The sequence below is a fragment of the Quercus robur genome, chromosome 2 (assembly GCF_932294415.1).
Source record: "Quercus robur chromosome 2, dhQueRobu3.1, whole genome shotgun sequence".
Taxonomy (NCBI): domain Eukaryota; kingdom Viridiplantae; phylum Streptophyta; class Magnoliopsida; order Fagales; family Fagaceae; genus Quercus; species Quercus robur.
The window spans coordinates 6444591-6462277 of record NC_065535.1 but is presented as its reverse complement, the minus strand read 5'-3'; the positions used below and the strand labels follow the sequence as shown (position 1 = coordinate 6462277).

Genomic DNA, 17687 nt, shown 5'->3' with positions numbered 1-17687 from the left:
AACTTATGGCTAAATTGCTTTTACTCTACTTATCTAAGTGCGGAATAAGAGTAAATGAAACGCAATAAACCAAAACAATACTCTAATGCATAATCAAATACAATAAACAGTAAATGGAAAGCACAAAGAGTAAAGAAAGAGAGATGCAAACACAAGATAACACTTAGACATGTTATCAAAGAGGAAATCGAAGTACTCAGTGAAAAACCTCTATGTAGCCCTCCAAACCAAAATAATCCACTAATGAATAAAGTTGGAGTACAAGGATATCAAAAAGACCCTTCAAGCCTAATCTGCCCAATGTACTTGAACCCTCTGAGTTCCAGCTCCCAACAGTCTTCACTGAGTCACGTCTTCACTAATTATCCGGATTCTGCAATCAGCTCCAAATTGCATCTACCAATCAATGGCTTCTTCCAATGCTTCCCACATGCACCAAACTCACCACACTCAGATTGGGTGAGGTATGTGTTTGGGCTAAGAACCTCTCAAGGGTTTATAATTGGAGACGTTGGAGTAGAGGAAAACTGAGAGAAATTGTGTAGATGATTATGGGTTTACAATCTCTAACTCTCAAATATATTTCTAGGGTTTTCTCTCTAAAAATCTCCTTAAAATTTCATGGGTAATGTGGGCTTATATAGTATGGGTAAAGAAGTGAGGAAAGCACACTTTAAAAACATCCAGGCAGAGAGTTTCGCGGGTCGTTCTTGAGTTGGTCCAGTCGCAAAATAACTCATGAAATTCCTCCTGGCACTTGATTATTCAGCTTCCAGCATGGCCTTCTCACGTGACCTTTCACGGGTTGTCCACTTGCAAGACAGTTGCGAGCAAGTCGCGAACTTCACTGTTCTTCAAAAATCTTCACCAAACTCTCACACTTAGCCCTTACATTAAATCCCACAAACATACAGGAAAATGATTGACTAAAATACAATCAAATTTGACATGGAATTAAAGCCAACGAAATATAATTGAAATCATAACTTTATAATCTCCCCATTTGGCTATTCTGTGACAAAACCCTTAAACATACTCTAGACTTAAAACATGAGTTTAGGAATAAAGGCAAAACTCACTCACACCTAAATCTAAAACCTGTGAAGAACTAATACCAAATATACCTATAACCTGATACAAGTACAAATAACTTCATTAAGTTTGAGACAAGTAGAAATCAAGGCATGTATATAGAACAAGTAAAATGTGATCAAGTAAAAACCAATTGAAATATAAATATATATCATAACTTGATCAAACATGAACAGTCATTAAGAAATGACTACAATAAATATTTATCATGTAAATGGACATCTGGACAAGCAAGCAATTAAGTGCAATGCAAAAACTAATTGCAATTCCACCAAGGCATACGATGCAATAAAGAAAACTAAAGCAAGAGACAACAGATAACTAAATGCATCATAAAGGTTATAAAACCAAGGTACAGAAGTACTAAAGAAAACTGAGTTTTTTAAACTAAAGTATTGAAAGCTTAAATAAAGCAAAGTAAACAACTACAAAAGACGGTTAGAAGCAGTTAGAACTTCTATCTTGTGTGGCTATATGTTAACTTCCTTTGTATACCCAATGTGCTCCCCCTTTCCATATGCTCTCTGTTAGGACATATGTGATTCAATGTTAGGAACATATGTCAATATTTATGTAATTGGCTAATCCTTTGACAAAACGCACTTTACTTGTATTTGGGTAGATCTAGGATGTATTTAATACTTCAAAGAACAAGATTTCAAGTCTAGTATTGAAGCCATGCAAATCTGTCTAAGAAACAAGTGAAGAAGTGCTGATTTTTTAAAGCTCAATAGCTGCTCAATACCTCTCAACAACTAGGCTATCTATTGAGCTCTTTAGCTTCTTTTTATCACAATCTCGATACCTCCCGATAGCTAGGTCGACCGATCAAGAAACTTTCTGTCCCCTCAATAGCTCCTCAATAGCTCTCGATAGCTCGCAACAGGTCTCAACAGATAGCTATCTATCGAGCTTTACGAAATTCAGATTTCCAGATCTAATTTTCGGCCCATGCTTATGTATTTGTGTAGGGTTTCTTTTCTCACAACCCTAGACATATATAAGGCTTATTTTAGAGGCCGCCACATAAGAGAATACAAGGAGAACACATGCAAAAGGTGACCGATGCCTTATCCTCTCTGAAAGAAGTTACTGCATCTTTGCACCTTAGGGTTTTGTAACCAAGTGCTTCTTGATCTTCATTGTTGATGAAGTGAAGAACTTTCAGCAAACATCTTCTTCAAGTTGGTGAGTTAGTCACGTACTAGGAGCCGTGCATCATTAGTTAGTCACATACTGGGATCCATGCAAAAAGGGTGGTGTTCATATATTGAAGAGTTCAGAGGTTCTGAAGCGTTAGAAGTTTTCTGCTGTGTTAGAAGTTTTCTGCTGTAAGTTCATCTACAGGGATTGTAAAGTCTAGGGACAAAGGTTTTGTACTAGATCTGAAACTTCTCTTTATTATAGTGGATTGCTTTTTGGAAAGGTTTCCCTCCAGGTTTTTTACTGTGAAACTAGTTTATTTCATTGGCTTTCCTAGGTCATCATATCTTGCCTTATTTACTTTTCTGCTGCATGATTTTTCCTGGGTCATCATATCTTGCCTTATTTACATTTCCGCTGCATGATTTTGACATGATATTGATGTTTGTTTGTTTTAACAAGTTTTGTTCATAATAAATCTAATTAACAACTTGGATTTAAAACTTGTTAATTCTATCAACTGGGGTCCTAATTTCCCAACACTCTCCCCCTTACTGTATGCTAAACCTGACATATATTCACAACAAAAGGTTTCTCCCCCCTTTGTGGTACAAATAGCTAAAGATCTAATTCAAGCTTGTGCTGAATTTGATCCAACTGCATCTCAAGTCCGGTTAAGCGAAGTTGAACTTGATTGTTGTGAACATATATGATAGACGATATCCCAGATATGTGGTCATGGAAGAAGGCTAAGTCTAAGAAATAGATGATTGAGAAGGAGGCTAGGTCTGAGATGGCTAAGGCTTTGTAGAATGAGGAGTTGTTGCTTCAACTTCAAGTTGTTGAGAAGGGCTAGGAGTAGTAGTGCATTTCCTAATAGGAGATGAAAGAGAAAGAGTTTTTAATTCACTCTTTGGAGGTTTAGTGACATTCTTCTTTGCCCTCTCTGCAGATGAGTGAAACTTACTGCTTTTCAATGATTGCAAGGAAATTGGACCTTGGCAAGGCAGGACTGTTCCATCCTTGGGAGGATGAATTCCCTTAGGTAGCAGAATCTTCATAATGAGACTGCAAAATGGAAGACAAGTCCTAGCAGCTAATTTGCTTACCATCTTTCCCAAAATCTAGAAAATGTGTGCACAGATGTTGATTTGAGCTCCATTTATAAGATCACAAAATAATCATGCTCTTCCAAGGTTGATGAAGCCCGTGTTGGTCAATGGGTACAAATTTGAGTACATGATCAATGCAAGGGTCTTGAGTTCAGGAGAGAACCTTGCGGTGCCAATGGATGTACCTATAGAGGAGACTTCAAGATTAGCTCCTAGAGTTTCAAGAATGAGATTAAGAGGTCCCAATCTGTCATCATAAGGAGTTTTGTCAACATCCACTGAACTATTCATTTGGAGAATTTTGGCTAAGTAGTCTAGTGTGATGATGAAGTCTTTTCCCTAAACCCAACACTTCAACTCAGGTCCAGTGAACAAAGCTTTTGAGTAGAATTCCTTGATAAGCTCCTCAATCAGTTCTTCAAATATCCCAAATAGGTTCCCCAATCTTTGTCAACAAAGATTCATGGGATGAATGTTGATCCCAACGTATCAAACTTCACAGTCCTTCCACCACAGTTGATGCATTCTTGAAAAGATTTTTGTAGGATTGGAAGCCCAACAATGTCTTAAACCTCCTTCTATCAAAGGTAACTGACACCTGTCGAGTCATTTTTGACAATGGAGAAGATGTGAGATAAATTATGGGTGCTTTCCCACGTGAAAACCTTTGAGACATCTACAAGATGGCCACACAAACAAAAACCATACACCAAATGACAACAAACTTGATTAAATGCAAGTTAGTACAAAAATCAAGCATAAACACTCTAAAACCTAAGTTAAAAGAGCATAAACACAACACGAAAATCTCTAACTTTCAAGTGTATTTCTAGAGTTTTCTCTCTGAAAGTCTTCTTACAATTTCATAGGTAATGTGATCTTATATAGTGTGGGTAAAGAGTTTCATGGGTCATTCGCGAGTTGGTCCAATAGCAAAATGACTCGCAAAATTCCTCCTAGCACTTGACCATTCAGCTTCCAGCATATGCTTCTCACATGACCTTTCGCGGGTTGTCCACTCGCAAGATAGTCGCTAGTGTTAGGACATATGTGAGATTTTAGGGACATATTTGATGTAATTGGCTAATTCTTTAACAAAACGTACTTTACTTATAATTGAGTAGATCTAGGATGGGCTTAGTACTTCAAGAAACAAGTGTTCAAGTTTAGTGTTAAAGCCATACAAGTCTGACCAAGAAACAAGTGAAGAAGTGTTGTTTATTAAAACTTGACAGATGTCTCGATAGAATCCTTTCTCTCGAGGTTTAATGTTGAAGCTCGACAGAAGTTGAATCTATCAAGAATTACGAAATTAGAATTTCCAGATCTGATTTCACACATATCCATATGTATTTGTGTAGGGTTTCTTTTCTCACAATTCTAGACATATATAAGGATTATTTTAAGGGCCGTCTCAAGTGATGCAAAGTGAATATACATGCATATTGTGATCGGAGACAAAAGTTGCCCTAGTTCATCTTTCTCTTTGTAGAAACTAATGTGTCTTTGCGCCAAGGGTTTTGTGACCAAGGAGCTTCCTGATCTTCATTGTTGGATGAACTGAAGAACTTTGCAGCCAACAACTTCCTCAAGTTAGTGTGTTAGTCATGTACTGAGATCTGTGCATCATTGGTTAGTCACGTACTGGAAGCTATGCATTGAAAGGAGAGATTTCTACTACAATACTAGTCCAATTGGGTATTGGGGTAAGGGTTCAACTGTAGGTTGGTATTAGGTATTGGGATTCCTTTTACTTATAACTACTTGTTTTGATAATAGTGGATTCTCAAGAGTGATGACCTTAAATTCACCCGATAGGGTTTTGTCTTGGTGATTTTCCCCATTAATAAACAAATCACTTGTGTCAAATTTATTTTCCATTGCATTTAACTTAGTTGGCGATTTGTTTGTGCTATCATGTTTATTGCATGTAATTGAATCTAATTATTTCACTTGATTAATTAATTGATTAATTTACCAAAGGGGTCAATACATTTTTGGCCTATCAGCGAGCAAGTCGCGAACTTCACTATTCTTCACAAATATTCATCAAACTCTCACACTCAACCCTTACATTAAATCTCACAAACATACAGGGAAATGATTAACTAAAATATAATCAAATTTAACACAGAATTAAAGCTAACAAAACATAGTTGAAAATCACAACTTTACACATATGATTTAAATATCAAAATAAGACTTAAAAGTGAAATTTCTTTAGGTGTACAAATACAATTGATTTTTTAATCTTAAGTTCGGAATTAATTATTTTAGAATAACTTTATTTATGCAAGTATTAGAAAAGATTCATCTGCTTGAGTTCAAATCACTTTCTTCATTAATAAATTAGGAATTAAAAAAATAATTAGAAAAGTTTTTATTAATCGTTTTAATTAAAGATATTATATATAAGGTCAAATATACAAAATTATGCATTTTATATAATAACTAGTGACCTTTGAAAGTCAAAAGCAAATTAGCTTTGCATCCTGAGATTTCTATAGGCGCCTGCTTTGCCACAACTCACAAGTCAATTATATATATGTCGCCTATGAATGGTCCCTAGCTAGAGAATGTTGTTATCTCAATGTTCTTTTCTACACTGCATCCTTTACTTCTCCTTGGCCTATATAAACACGAACTAATGCTAGTCACGCTATAGTTTTTACAATCTTTATTACTACAGTTGACACGAACAATTGTGATTGGATAGTATCACTAATTTTCACATGAAACCATTATTTACATTAATTTTATTAACACCAATCACAAAATGTCAACTCAGCAATTGTGAAAATTTTTGTCTCTCCCATTACTACTATATAAATAGACACCAAAAGCCCTTGAGGGAACTAAATTAATTTGCAAAAACAACAGCAATAGCCATGAAGCTTTCATTTCTCACAAGGTTTCTGGTAATCCTCTCTTTTCACCATTTTGTTTTTCCCTTCTTTTGCAACTCCAGCCAGACTGACAACCTTTTCGAGTTGCTTAAATCTCGAAAATCCCAAAATCCTCCAAATACCGAACTATGGGTTGAATTAGACAACAATGATAACAGTTTTTCTCCAGTTTATATTGGACCCCAAGATGGGTTCAAGAAAGCTGACAGGATCAATGCCTTGCCAGGACAACCAAAAGGAGTAGATTTCGATCAGTATGCTGGCTATATTACTGTAGACCCGAAAGCTGGGAGAGCACTGTTCTATTACTTTGTGGAGTCACCTCATAATTCTGCAACCAAACCTCTCGTCTTGTGGTTAAATGGAGGTAAGTATAGTACAACAAATTTTAATTTCATTTGTATGAACTAGTATAGGCATAATGAATGCAGAAAATACACACTAACTAGATTTATCTTATCTCATAGCCAGGATGTGACAATTAAATGAAAATATACTATAGGTCCATTTCAGTCTATTTGGTCCAATTCGGTTTACTTCAGTCCAATTCAGTCTACCTTTGTCAGTTCGGTCTTATTCGATCCATTCAGTCCACTTCGGTCTATTCGGCCCATTTGGTATATTTCGGTCTATTTCAGTCCACAAGGTCTACTTAGGTCAATTCGGTCCAGTTAGATTTTTTTCAGTTCAATTTGGTCCATTCAGTTCACTTCGGTCCATATGATACACTTCAGTCCAATTTGGTCTATTACGGTCCTCTTTGGTCTATTTAGTCCATTTCATCCACTTCAGTCACTTCGGTCCAATTTGGTCCACTCAATCTACTTCGGTCCATTTGGTCTATTTCAGTCCACTTCAGTCCATTTGCTCTATTTTAGTCCAATTCGGTCCAATTTGGTCTATTCGGTCTATTTCAACCACTTCAGTTTATCTGATCCATTCAGTCCACTTCAATCCATTTGGTCTACTTCGGTCCAATTTGATCCATTTCAGTTCACTTCTGTCCAATTCGATGTACTTAAGAATGGAAAAAAATAACGACGATTCCAATGATAATATTATTCATAATATGTACGGACACTTATATTATATGAACATCCATTCACACATAATAAAAAAGAGAAAATTAGGTAAACCTAACATGTCCGCACAATCAAACAGTACACAAGTTATATACGTAGGAATTCTTGGCCTATGCCCCGCATGCCAGCTTTCAAGTTCTAGCTACTTGCTCAAATTACTTCACCAGTTATATATACCGTTGTAAAGTGGTTTATTGGTTAATTTTAATTATTTCAAATACGAGCCAAACTCAAGCTCATCATATTATGTTAGATTGCATGTTCAAGTTTGATGTTTTTTTTTTTTTTTTTTTTTTTTTGGGTTAAAGAAGTTCAAGCTTATTAACGAGTTATTCATCAACTTACTCTTTCCTCAAATGATAAAAACCATCACTAAAAAATTTTACTCCTTCACAAACCTATATGAGTAATTAATAAATAAATTATAATTAAAAATAAATTGTGTTTGAATTAATTAGATAAAATAATTTTTATTAATGAACTTTTATAAAAGTTAGATCCACCAACTTTATATTATTAAAAATTATACATATGAGATTTACTATCAATATTAATAATTAATTCAATATAATAATTTGAGATCTCTTAAATTATTTACAAACTTACAAAATCTTATCTAACCATAACAAGAACCAAATTTGATCTAAAAAACATTAAAGGCACCTAAAAATAAGGAAATAAATAATCTAAACTCAAAATAATGAAAATTACATAAAAATAGAAAAATTAAATAGTAGATTCTATTCGACATCAATATATACACCCAAATTGAGTTTTAAATTCTAGAGTTTATTCATGAACTTATTATTATTTTTTTAGTTTGACTTATTTAATCTTTGAGCCGAAATTTGAATGTGAACTCAATTCACTTTCCAAATAACTACATAAATTAAAATTTTCTTGAATTGAGTTGAGTTCAATTTCTTTTACAATCTACAAATATTGACTTATTTTAAATTTTGGAAGTAAGCTTAACACTTCAATCAGCAACAAAATATAGTTCTTCAAAGAAATAGGATACTTCGAGATCAACACCCCTCCAGAAAACGAGATGATATTACATATACGATATATGTATCGTATACATAATAGATTTTCTCCCAAAAACAGACAAAGAAAAATTACTTTTTTTTTTTATTCTTAAAAAAAAAAAACAAAACAAAAAAAACAAAAAACAAAAAACAAAACAAAAACAAAAAAAAGTTACCTTTTCTGTAGTCTAATCCGTGTAGAAGAAAGGGCCCGAGGAACCTTTCATGCTACTTTCCAAATAGCATTAGCAAATAACAAGAGCAGAAATGTAAAGTAGAATAGACTTTAGATCCCAATATCAACCAAATTAGTGGTATTTATTAGGGGATACGCAAAAATGAGTTCTGTAATTCTTGAGCTAAATTATGGGTTAGGCATCATTTTTCCATTAAGTTAATAGTTGAGCCACCCAGCAAGGCTCTAGAACGAAAATAACCTTAATTTTTTTAGATGAATTTTGGCATTAGCGATCCTGATCGATTCCTTGTTTTGTTTTCTAAACCCTGGAACTCATGGCTAAACTGATCCAACCATAAGCTATTGAATATCCTCCAATCCGGTTCAGAGAGATCTCTTCCATCCAAAAAAATCATTTTTTATGACTAAATGATGTTACACATATATTTAAATATATTTTTATTTTATATATATATATATATATATATATATTGTTAAGCATATATCAATTTAAAAGCAATAATGAAAAATAAAGTGAATCTATGGCCATTAAATGATGTTTAGAATACAAACCAAGATCCAAAAGAATGAATAAAAAGATAACTAGATAGGTGTTCAATATTAAAACAAATATATAAAAAATATAAATATAAATTCTCACAAGTTTGGGCTATCTCAGGAGGTTGGGTTGTAACTTTAGACGTATCCTAGACGTATCATTACTTTTTTTTCAGAAAAAGGTTGGGACACACATGCACACAGAGGCATTATAGAGGAATCCAGTACAATATGTATCAGATACGGGAAGTTGAGTAAAAATGGAGTATCCATACTTCCTAGGAAACCATTGTTTTTAGATGTAATAAGAGCAACCACATTAGTGGTTTTATAAATGTGTAAAATACACATTTTGACCAATTTTACACATTTTGAGTAAAAAAATACACCCACATCAGTCCGTTTAAAATTGTATAAACTTGTCTAAAATTTTTAACGAGTTACAGTACCTGTGTAAATTTACACAGGCACTGTAACATGTGTATTTAGTTTTTTAATAGTTTTTTCTCTCTCCTCTCTACCGGACTCTCACTTCCCCCTCTCTCTCTCTCTCTCTCTCTCTCAGGCACACAGCTCTCTCTTTCTCTCATCTCATCCATTTTTCTTCCTCTAGCTTCCGCCGATCGCCATTGCCGCCGATGAGAACGAGGTCGAGCAAGCACCACCACGGCCACGGCCATAGCCATGGAAGACAAGAGGTCTGAAACTCGAGACAGTTGCTACTACCCTCGGTGTAGAAAAGATGCAAATTGCAACTGTGAGATTTGCTTGGCTAGCATCAATGCCACGCTTGATCTCATGCCCGTCAGTGTCTACAAAACCACACTCATAAAGCTTTCATCTTCTCGTGCCCAGAACAACGATGTCGAACGCACTCCCATCTCTTTCAATGCTTCGATTTTGTCCACACCCAGATCGAGTTCTCGCCCTGTTTTGGCCTCTCCGGTTCTCAAATCGAGTGCAAGATCAAATCTGATGGAGAGGATGGAGAAGAGCGAAAAAGAGTGGGATTGGAAGGGTTGGTTTGTGAAATTGGTGGTGGGTTTAAGCTTGATTTTCGTGGTGGAGTTTGGTTTTTCTAGTGGGGTTTGTGGGATTTTAAGACCAGTGTAGTATGATTTAATGGATTTTGGTTTCTGAAGATGGTGGTGATGGTGGCTGGGTGGTGATGATGGTGGTGATGGTGGCTGTGGGTCTGTGAGAGAGAGGGACAGTGAGAGAGTGAATAATAAAAAATTGTAAAATAATGAATATTTTATTGAATAAATGTGTAGAATAGATAAATTGACGTAGGTATTTTGTAAAAATGGACATGTAAAATAGAAAAAGTAGATATTTTGTGTAAAATAGACAGAAAATTCCCACAAACTGATGTGGATGCTCTAACTTCTATTTCAAAATTAGAAGAAACTACTATTAGTGTCTATGCAACAAATTTTTCAGTTTTTTAAAAAGGGGTTTTTTTATTTTTATTTAAGTGATAATTTTATATTAGAATCAATAATAACTTACTATCTATAATTTTTTGTGAAATATTATGAATGTAGCACTTCTTGCTTTTCCAAGTTAAGGCCACCTAGAACCATTTAAAATGAGAGGAGATGATATAAATTCACAGGATTCCAACCTTTTGTTGCTAACTGGTTGGAGAGGTAAGCCTAATACAAATGAAAATTAATTTCTAAATGAAAATTTTAAGAATACTTTTATAATTTTCTTCCCTTGAGGAAAAAACAAAATGACTTCAGCACTTGGGGTAGACAGAGTATTAGCTAATATTCCGCCAAAAACAGGACAATCTCACGTATAACAACCATACAGGCAAGAAAGAGGGGTGTTTGCCAGATTTACCTTTGAAAGTCAAAGTAAAAGATTTTTGCATCCTGAGATTTCTATGCGCCTTTTAATTCAAAGGCAAAGCTTTGTATCCTGAGAGTTCAATGCGCCAGCTGCTTGCTACAAGCCGATTATACATGCCGCTTATGAATGGTCCCTCGCTAGTGAATGTGGCTATCTCAATGTTCTTTTCGGCACTGCATCATTTACTTCACCTTGGCCTATGTTAACAGTTTAACACTGATACTAGCGACACAATAATTTCACAATCTTTGTTACAATGGTTGACAAGAACAATTGTGATTGGAGTAACACCAATCACAAAATGCCAACTCAATAGCTGTAAAACTTTTTGTATCCCTCCACTTACTGCTATATAAATGGACACCAAAAAGCCCTTGACGAAAATAAAGTAATTTGCAATAAGCAAGAACAAGAGCAATGAAGCTTTCATTTCTCCCAAGGTTTCTGCTGCTCCTCTCTTTTCACCATTTGGTTTTTCCCATCTATTGCAATGCCAGCCAGACTGACAACCTTTCCGAGATGATTAAATCTTGAAAATCCCAAAATCCTCCAAATACCGAACTATGGGTTGGATTACACAACGATGATAGCAATTATTCTCCAGTGTATATATAAGATCGATGCTTTGCCTGGACAACCACAAGGAGTAGATTTCGATCAGTATGCTGGCTATATTACCGTAGACCTGAATGCTGGGAGAGAACTGTCTATTACTTTGTGGAGTCACCTCAGAATTCTACAACCACCCTCTCGTCTTGTGGTTAAATGGAGGTAAATACAGTTCCACATGTTTCAATTTCATTTGTATGAACTAGTATAGGCACAAAGAATGTAGAAAATACACACTAGATTAATCTATTCAGTCCCATTCAGTCTATTTGATCCGATTCGGTCTATACGGTCCAGTCTATCCGGTCCACTGCGGTCCATTTCAGTCCACCTAGGTCCCACTCTCTCCAAGAGGTCCACTTCGGTCCAAGTCAGTTAAATTAGTCCATAATGATCTAGTCGGTTCATATCAGTCCACTTTGGTCCCATTCTATCCACTTCGGTCTATTTTGGATTAATCGGGTCTTAATTTGATTTTTTTTATAAGTTGCTTTTTAGTTTTAGGCTCAAAAACTCTTTCCTTTTTCCTTAATTTTTGGATTGAAAAGTATGAAATTTTTTTCTATTTAAGCCAAACTCTTTACTTTTAACATAAACAAAACAGGCATTAAAAACATAGATGCTCACTACGATGCCACCACCAGTGTTTCCATTATATAGTTCAAAGCAATTACGGAAGATATTAATAAAACCATACTGAGATTTACAGGCCCTGGATGCTCTTCTCTTGGATATGGAGCCTTCGAGGAACTGGGACCATTCAGAGTCAACAGTGATGGAAAAACACTATTACGAAATGATTATGCATGGAACTCTGGTAAGCAGATTCTAGTAATTTCACCTTCAAATGATAGACTAAGTTGTAGAGCTTAAGTACTGGAAATCTTATCAGAATTTTTTTCTCCTTAAGTAAAAACTAGTACCTGTTTAAAATAATATTGGCAGTGGCAAATGTTATCTTTTTGGAGTCCCCAGCTGGAGTTGGGTTTTCATATTCGAACACGTCCTCGGATTACAGCAAAAGCGGCGACAAAAGAACAGCGGAGGACTCTTACACTTTTCTAGTGAACTGGCTTGAAAGATTCCCTCAATATAAAACCCGAGATTTCTTTATAACTGGAGAAAGCTACGCTGGTCATTATGTACCTCAACTTGCTCATACAATTCTCTTAAAGAACAATAACACAAACCAAACAGTAATCAACCTCAAAGGCATTGCAGTGAGTACATTGTGAAGTCTTTCTTCAGTCTATGATATGTGCCTGTATCTCAATGTTTAGACTAAAAACTGATAAAGGATTCTCTGTTAATGTCAATGGATGCAGATTGGGAATGCTTGGATAGATGATAATACTGGTATAATGGGCAGGTTTGATTATTTCTGGACACATGCTTTAAACTCGGACGAAACTAATGCAGGAATTCACCAGTACTGCAACTTCGTTACGGGTAATTTTTCAAGCAAGTGTGATGACTATCTATATCAGGGATATGCAGAGATCGGAAACCTTGATATTTACAACATATATGCTCCCCTTTGCAAATCATCTGGACCCAAGGCAGGCCCAAGCGGATCTGTAAGTCTTAATGAATTGATCAAAATAGTTTCTTATAAATAATTTCAAAATCTAATTAGAATAAAAAAGAAATAGCAATGACGATTATTATATATACAAGACGCATACAATCGGGTTGGAGTTCTCTTATAAACTAAGCATGAGTTTGCTCACAATAACCTGTAATTCTGTATTCAGTTGACAAGTGCATTTAAATAACTTTACTGGCCTCGTAATTAGAATTAAGCAAGAAATTAAATGATTTTAATCTTACACTATATAGGTCCACGATTTTGATCCCTGCTCCGACAATTATGTCTCCGTCTATCTAAATCTTGCCAAAGTGCAAACAGCTCTACATGCAAAATCTACAAAATGGGAAGCTTGCAGGTATGAGCCTGTGATACCTGTGGACTAGACAGCATTGGCAGTGATGATCTTGTCACAAACTCCCGCATATGCAAAGTTAAGATCTCTCTGCCACCCAATATAAATTACTAATTTTCTTCTACACTGCCTGCAGTGGTTTTGTATGGACAGACAGTCCCAACGACAATTCTACCCACTATAAATGAGCTCATTTCAAGTGGAATTAGAGTATGGATATACAGGTAGCCCCTCATCTTTCCATGAGATTTTTGGTTTTTTTTTTTTTTTCGAATGATCCCTCCGATATTTCTTATTCAAGAGAAAATCCAATCAAAATTTCTCTCTTCATAAATGAACCAAAATTGTAAGTCTATTACAGTAATTAGATATAAGAGCACTGATTACTACACACTAGTCTGTACGGAGCGTGTGCACTATGTCAGTTGAAATTGTGTTTTCAAAACACAATTTGAGTTAAATTGTGAAATCGTGTTTCTAAGGCTGTGTGAAAAAAAAAATTAAATATAATACAGCCTACCGATTGCTAACACCTTTAACTTTCTCTCAATGAAACCTGCAGTGGCGACATAGATGGCCTAATTCCAGTAACCTCCTCTAGGTACTCCATAAACACACTACAACTACCAGTCACCACTGCTTGGCGCCCATGGTATTTCAACAATGAGGTAAATATATAAGATAATTGATCCCATAGTTTACCCAACATTAAACAAAGTTATGAATTTCCAACATGTTGATTCTGGCAGGTTGGAGGATATGCGGTTGGGTACAAAGGAGTGACATTCGCCACAGTAAGGGGAGCTGGGCATGAAGTTCCAAGCTACCAACCAGAACGAGCACTGACCATGATTTCATCTTTCCTTACAGGGAAACTTCCCCCATCATAATAATATCTTATGGTTCCAAGCTATCAACCAGAACGAGCACTGACCATGATCTTATCTTTCCTTGCGTGGAAACTCCCTCCATCAGAATAAATTGCCCTTTGGCACAGTAATTTCTAAAAATTTATATTATCCAATTACTTGTAACCTAAGCTCAAATACTTTCTACAATGTCATGGATTGGCTCCTACTGGAGAAAAAGATTTCTAAAAAACATGAATTAGATTGGATTTTTGCCTTAAAGGTGGATGTTTGATATCCAAGCTCGTATGTGAAGCGAAATTGTATTTGTAATACTCGATTGTGGTATAAAATTAATACTATTTCAATTTTCTGCCTTAGAGATATCCAAATTGATACGTAGAACTGAAATAATCTTTCTATGACACAATTTTTGCATAGCATGAATACTATTGAATTTTTGTCTTAAAGATATCCAAACCTTAAAAGTTTGGATGTCTGATATCCAAACCAAGTTGTAGAATTTAAATCATATTTTTAGAACATGATTTCCAAATAGCATGAATAAGATTGAATTTTTGCCTTAAAGGTGGATGTTTAATATCCAAACTGATATGTGAACTAAACTAGTATTTCTCACACACGATTTTGGTATAAAATGGATTCTATTAAAAATTTTGCCATGGAAATATAAGTTTGATATCCAAACGGATATACAAAACTAAAACAATGTTTCTAAGGCACAATTTTTGTATATCATGAATTCTATTGAATTTTTTTCATACGATTTCTAATATCCAAATTTATGTGTAGAACCGAAATAGTGTTTCTAAGACATGATTTCTAATTGGCATGAATTCTATTGAATTTTTGCCTTAGATATACCCACACCTTTATGGTTTGGAGGTCTGATATCCTATTTTTAGCATTGAATTCCATGATGTGTTATGTCTTCCTTTGTCTTCTCTTCTTTTGTAGAATTAATCAACAGCAAGACAACATCATGAAGTACAGATGACAGAACTTCTCTTATACAATCTAAATCCAATATATTCCCAAGATTTAAGTAAAATTTAAGCAACATCGAGACAACTAGATCCTACCTTTTGACTTAGCTAGCCTTTCTCATTTGTAAAATAATGAGAACCTCCCCCAGAACGTGCACTACCTCCCCGATAGTCCAGAAAGTAAACTAAGCACTTTCCTCCTCTGCTTTAACCCCTCTTTCATCAAACCTCTGCTCACATATTTTAGCATGTTGAGCAAGTCAAAACAAGCCTGAAATTGCCACACCGAAACTCGTTTACCCTCATTCTACGAGGGACCAAACTACCAAGTTATGTCACCAAATTCTCAGAACCCCAATAACACATATCTACATCTTCATTACCACAAGACCTAGCTCTGGTTCCTTACATCATAATGTAACCCCCAATCGCTCCAATCTATCAAAATTAGCTGCCCACATGAGACGTACTCTCAACTTCCAACTCACTCAATACTCACGCTATAACTGCTTCAAACAGGCAATCCATGTCTGATAACAGACCTATACCACTTTCTCATCGGCAGATACTTAACAAATAATGTTTTTCCATATTCCAATCATTCCGCAATACCCAATCCTTTCTTTAATAAAATCGCTTGTTATTTATTAAAGCCTCCCAGACAAAGACAAGCCATCTATGGAAATAAAATTGACATCCAAGATGAACCCTGCTCTAAATCTCATGGAAAAATTAAGTGGGAAATATGCCATTTGGGAACTAGAAAGGTCTAGACAGCAAAAGTAAGGCAAGTCGCAACACACACACACACATATATATATATATATATATATAAATTGAAGTGTGACATTCATTGTTGCTATGCTTCATTGAGCCAAATCAGCGGCCATCTCATCATTTCCTTTCCATTTTTTCATTAAAAAAAAAATGTATATAAACATTAATGTGTTTAATAATGCATTATGCCTTTACTCATTTTCAAAACTAATTATAACTTATCAATTACTCCCTCCATCCCACTTTATTTGTCTTGTTTGAAAAGTCAAACTTTTTAAGGGAACATCATTTATTGTTTTGTCTACCTTTTAAAAATGTATAAGTTTTCAAAACTACCCTTAAATAAATTTATCAAAAAATTGAATTAGTAAATTAATAGGGGTATAATAGGAACATTAGTAAATTAATGGCTTTTATTTTTAGAAATAGGACAATATTTTGGGACATCCCAAAATAGAATAGAGGACAAATAAAGTGGGACGGAGGGAGTATGATATAACCATAACTTTTCACTATCATAAATTTACACCGTTTATTTATTTTTGGTTTATATTCGCCCGAAAGAAAATCTCATTCCACCACTATATTCATATTCGTATGTTAATTTCGTATTCAATGCCAGGTTTTACAATACTTTCTAATTATAATTATTATTATTATTTTTAGTTAGGTTTGTTAATTACATATTGGCATTAGGTCCATTTAAGTCCACTTCGGTCTACTTGGTCTAGTTCGGTTACTTCAGCCTACATTAGTCCAATTTAGTCCACTTTGGTCTACCTTTTGTCAATCAATTCATTACAATTTGGTCTATTCAGTTCAGTTTGGTCCATTATGTCCATTGGTCCACTTCGTTCCACTTCAATCTATTTCGGTCCATAACATCTACTTCAGTCCAATTCAGTTCACTTAGGTCCAATTCGGTCCATTTCATCCACTTTGGTCTATTCGGTCCAATTTAGTCCATTTGGTCAATTTCAGTCCAATTTAGTCTATTTAAGTCAACTTCGGTCCAATTCAGTGCACCAACTTAAGAATGGGAAAAAATAAGTTTGGGTAGAGAGTATTATCAATCATTTGAGTAATATCAATTGTAATTATATGATAATTTTGAGTTATCATAATAATTTCATGAAGAGAATGAGAATTTGAGTAATAAATTTGATACTTAAAAAATTTAGTTGTACCAAAAGAAATTAAGAAAATATAATGCATAATAATAATAATTAAAACTTAGAAGAATATGGACCATTTCAAAAAAGAATAATATCAATCAAAAACACCAAAAAATGATAGAAATAAATTTTTGTAAAAATTTTGTAATTAATGAAAATTATTTTTAGAAATTGTTTTATTTTTAGGAAGAAAAAAGTATCTACAATAAAATTTAGAGAAAAAATTATACATTGTACTACATCTCAAAATAATTATATATTCTCATGCATCGCATTAGTCTGTGAATAGTGAAGCGTAATAGCTAAGGCAAAAAAGATCTTTTTTCTTATAAATTGAGCTTCCACCATAAAAAATTTAATGTACAA

At 34.6% G+C, this 17687-nt stretch overlaps 1 protein-coding gene across 1 annotated transcript; it reads left to right on the top strand.

Annotated features, from left to right (window-relative positions):
• The first annotated feature begins 6221 nt into the window (after nt 1-6221).
• LOC126711880 (serine carboxypeptidase 1-like) lies at nt 6222-14730 on the top strand. Its single transcript, XM_050411289.1, is given in 9 exon segments — nt 6222-6620; nt 12281-12388; nt 12517-12791; nt 12897-13148; nt 13411-13517; nt 13651-13672; nt 13674-13738; nt 14077-14182; nt 14264-14730. Coding segments are annotated over 9 exon segments (1461 nt in total). The 5' UTR covers nt 6222-6235; the 3' UTR covers nt 14405-14730.
• Nucleotides 14731-17687: the final 2957 nt, after the last annotated feature.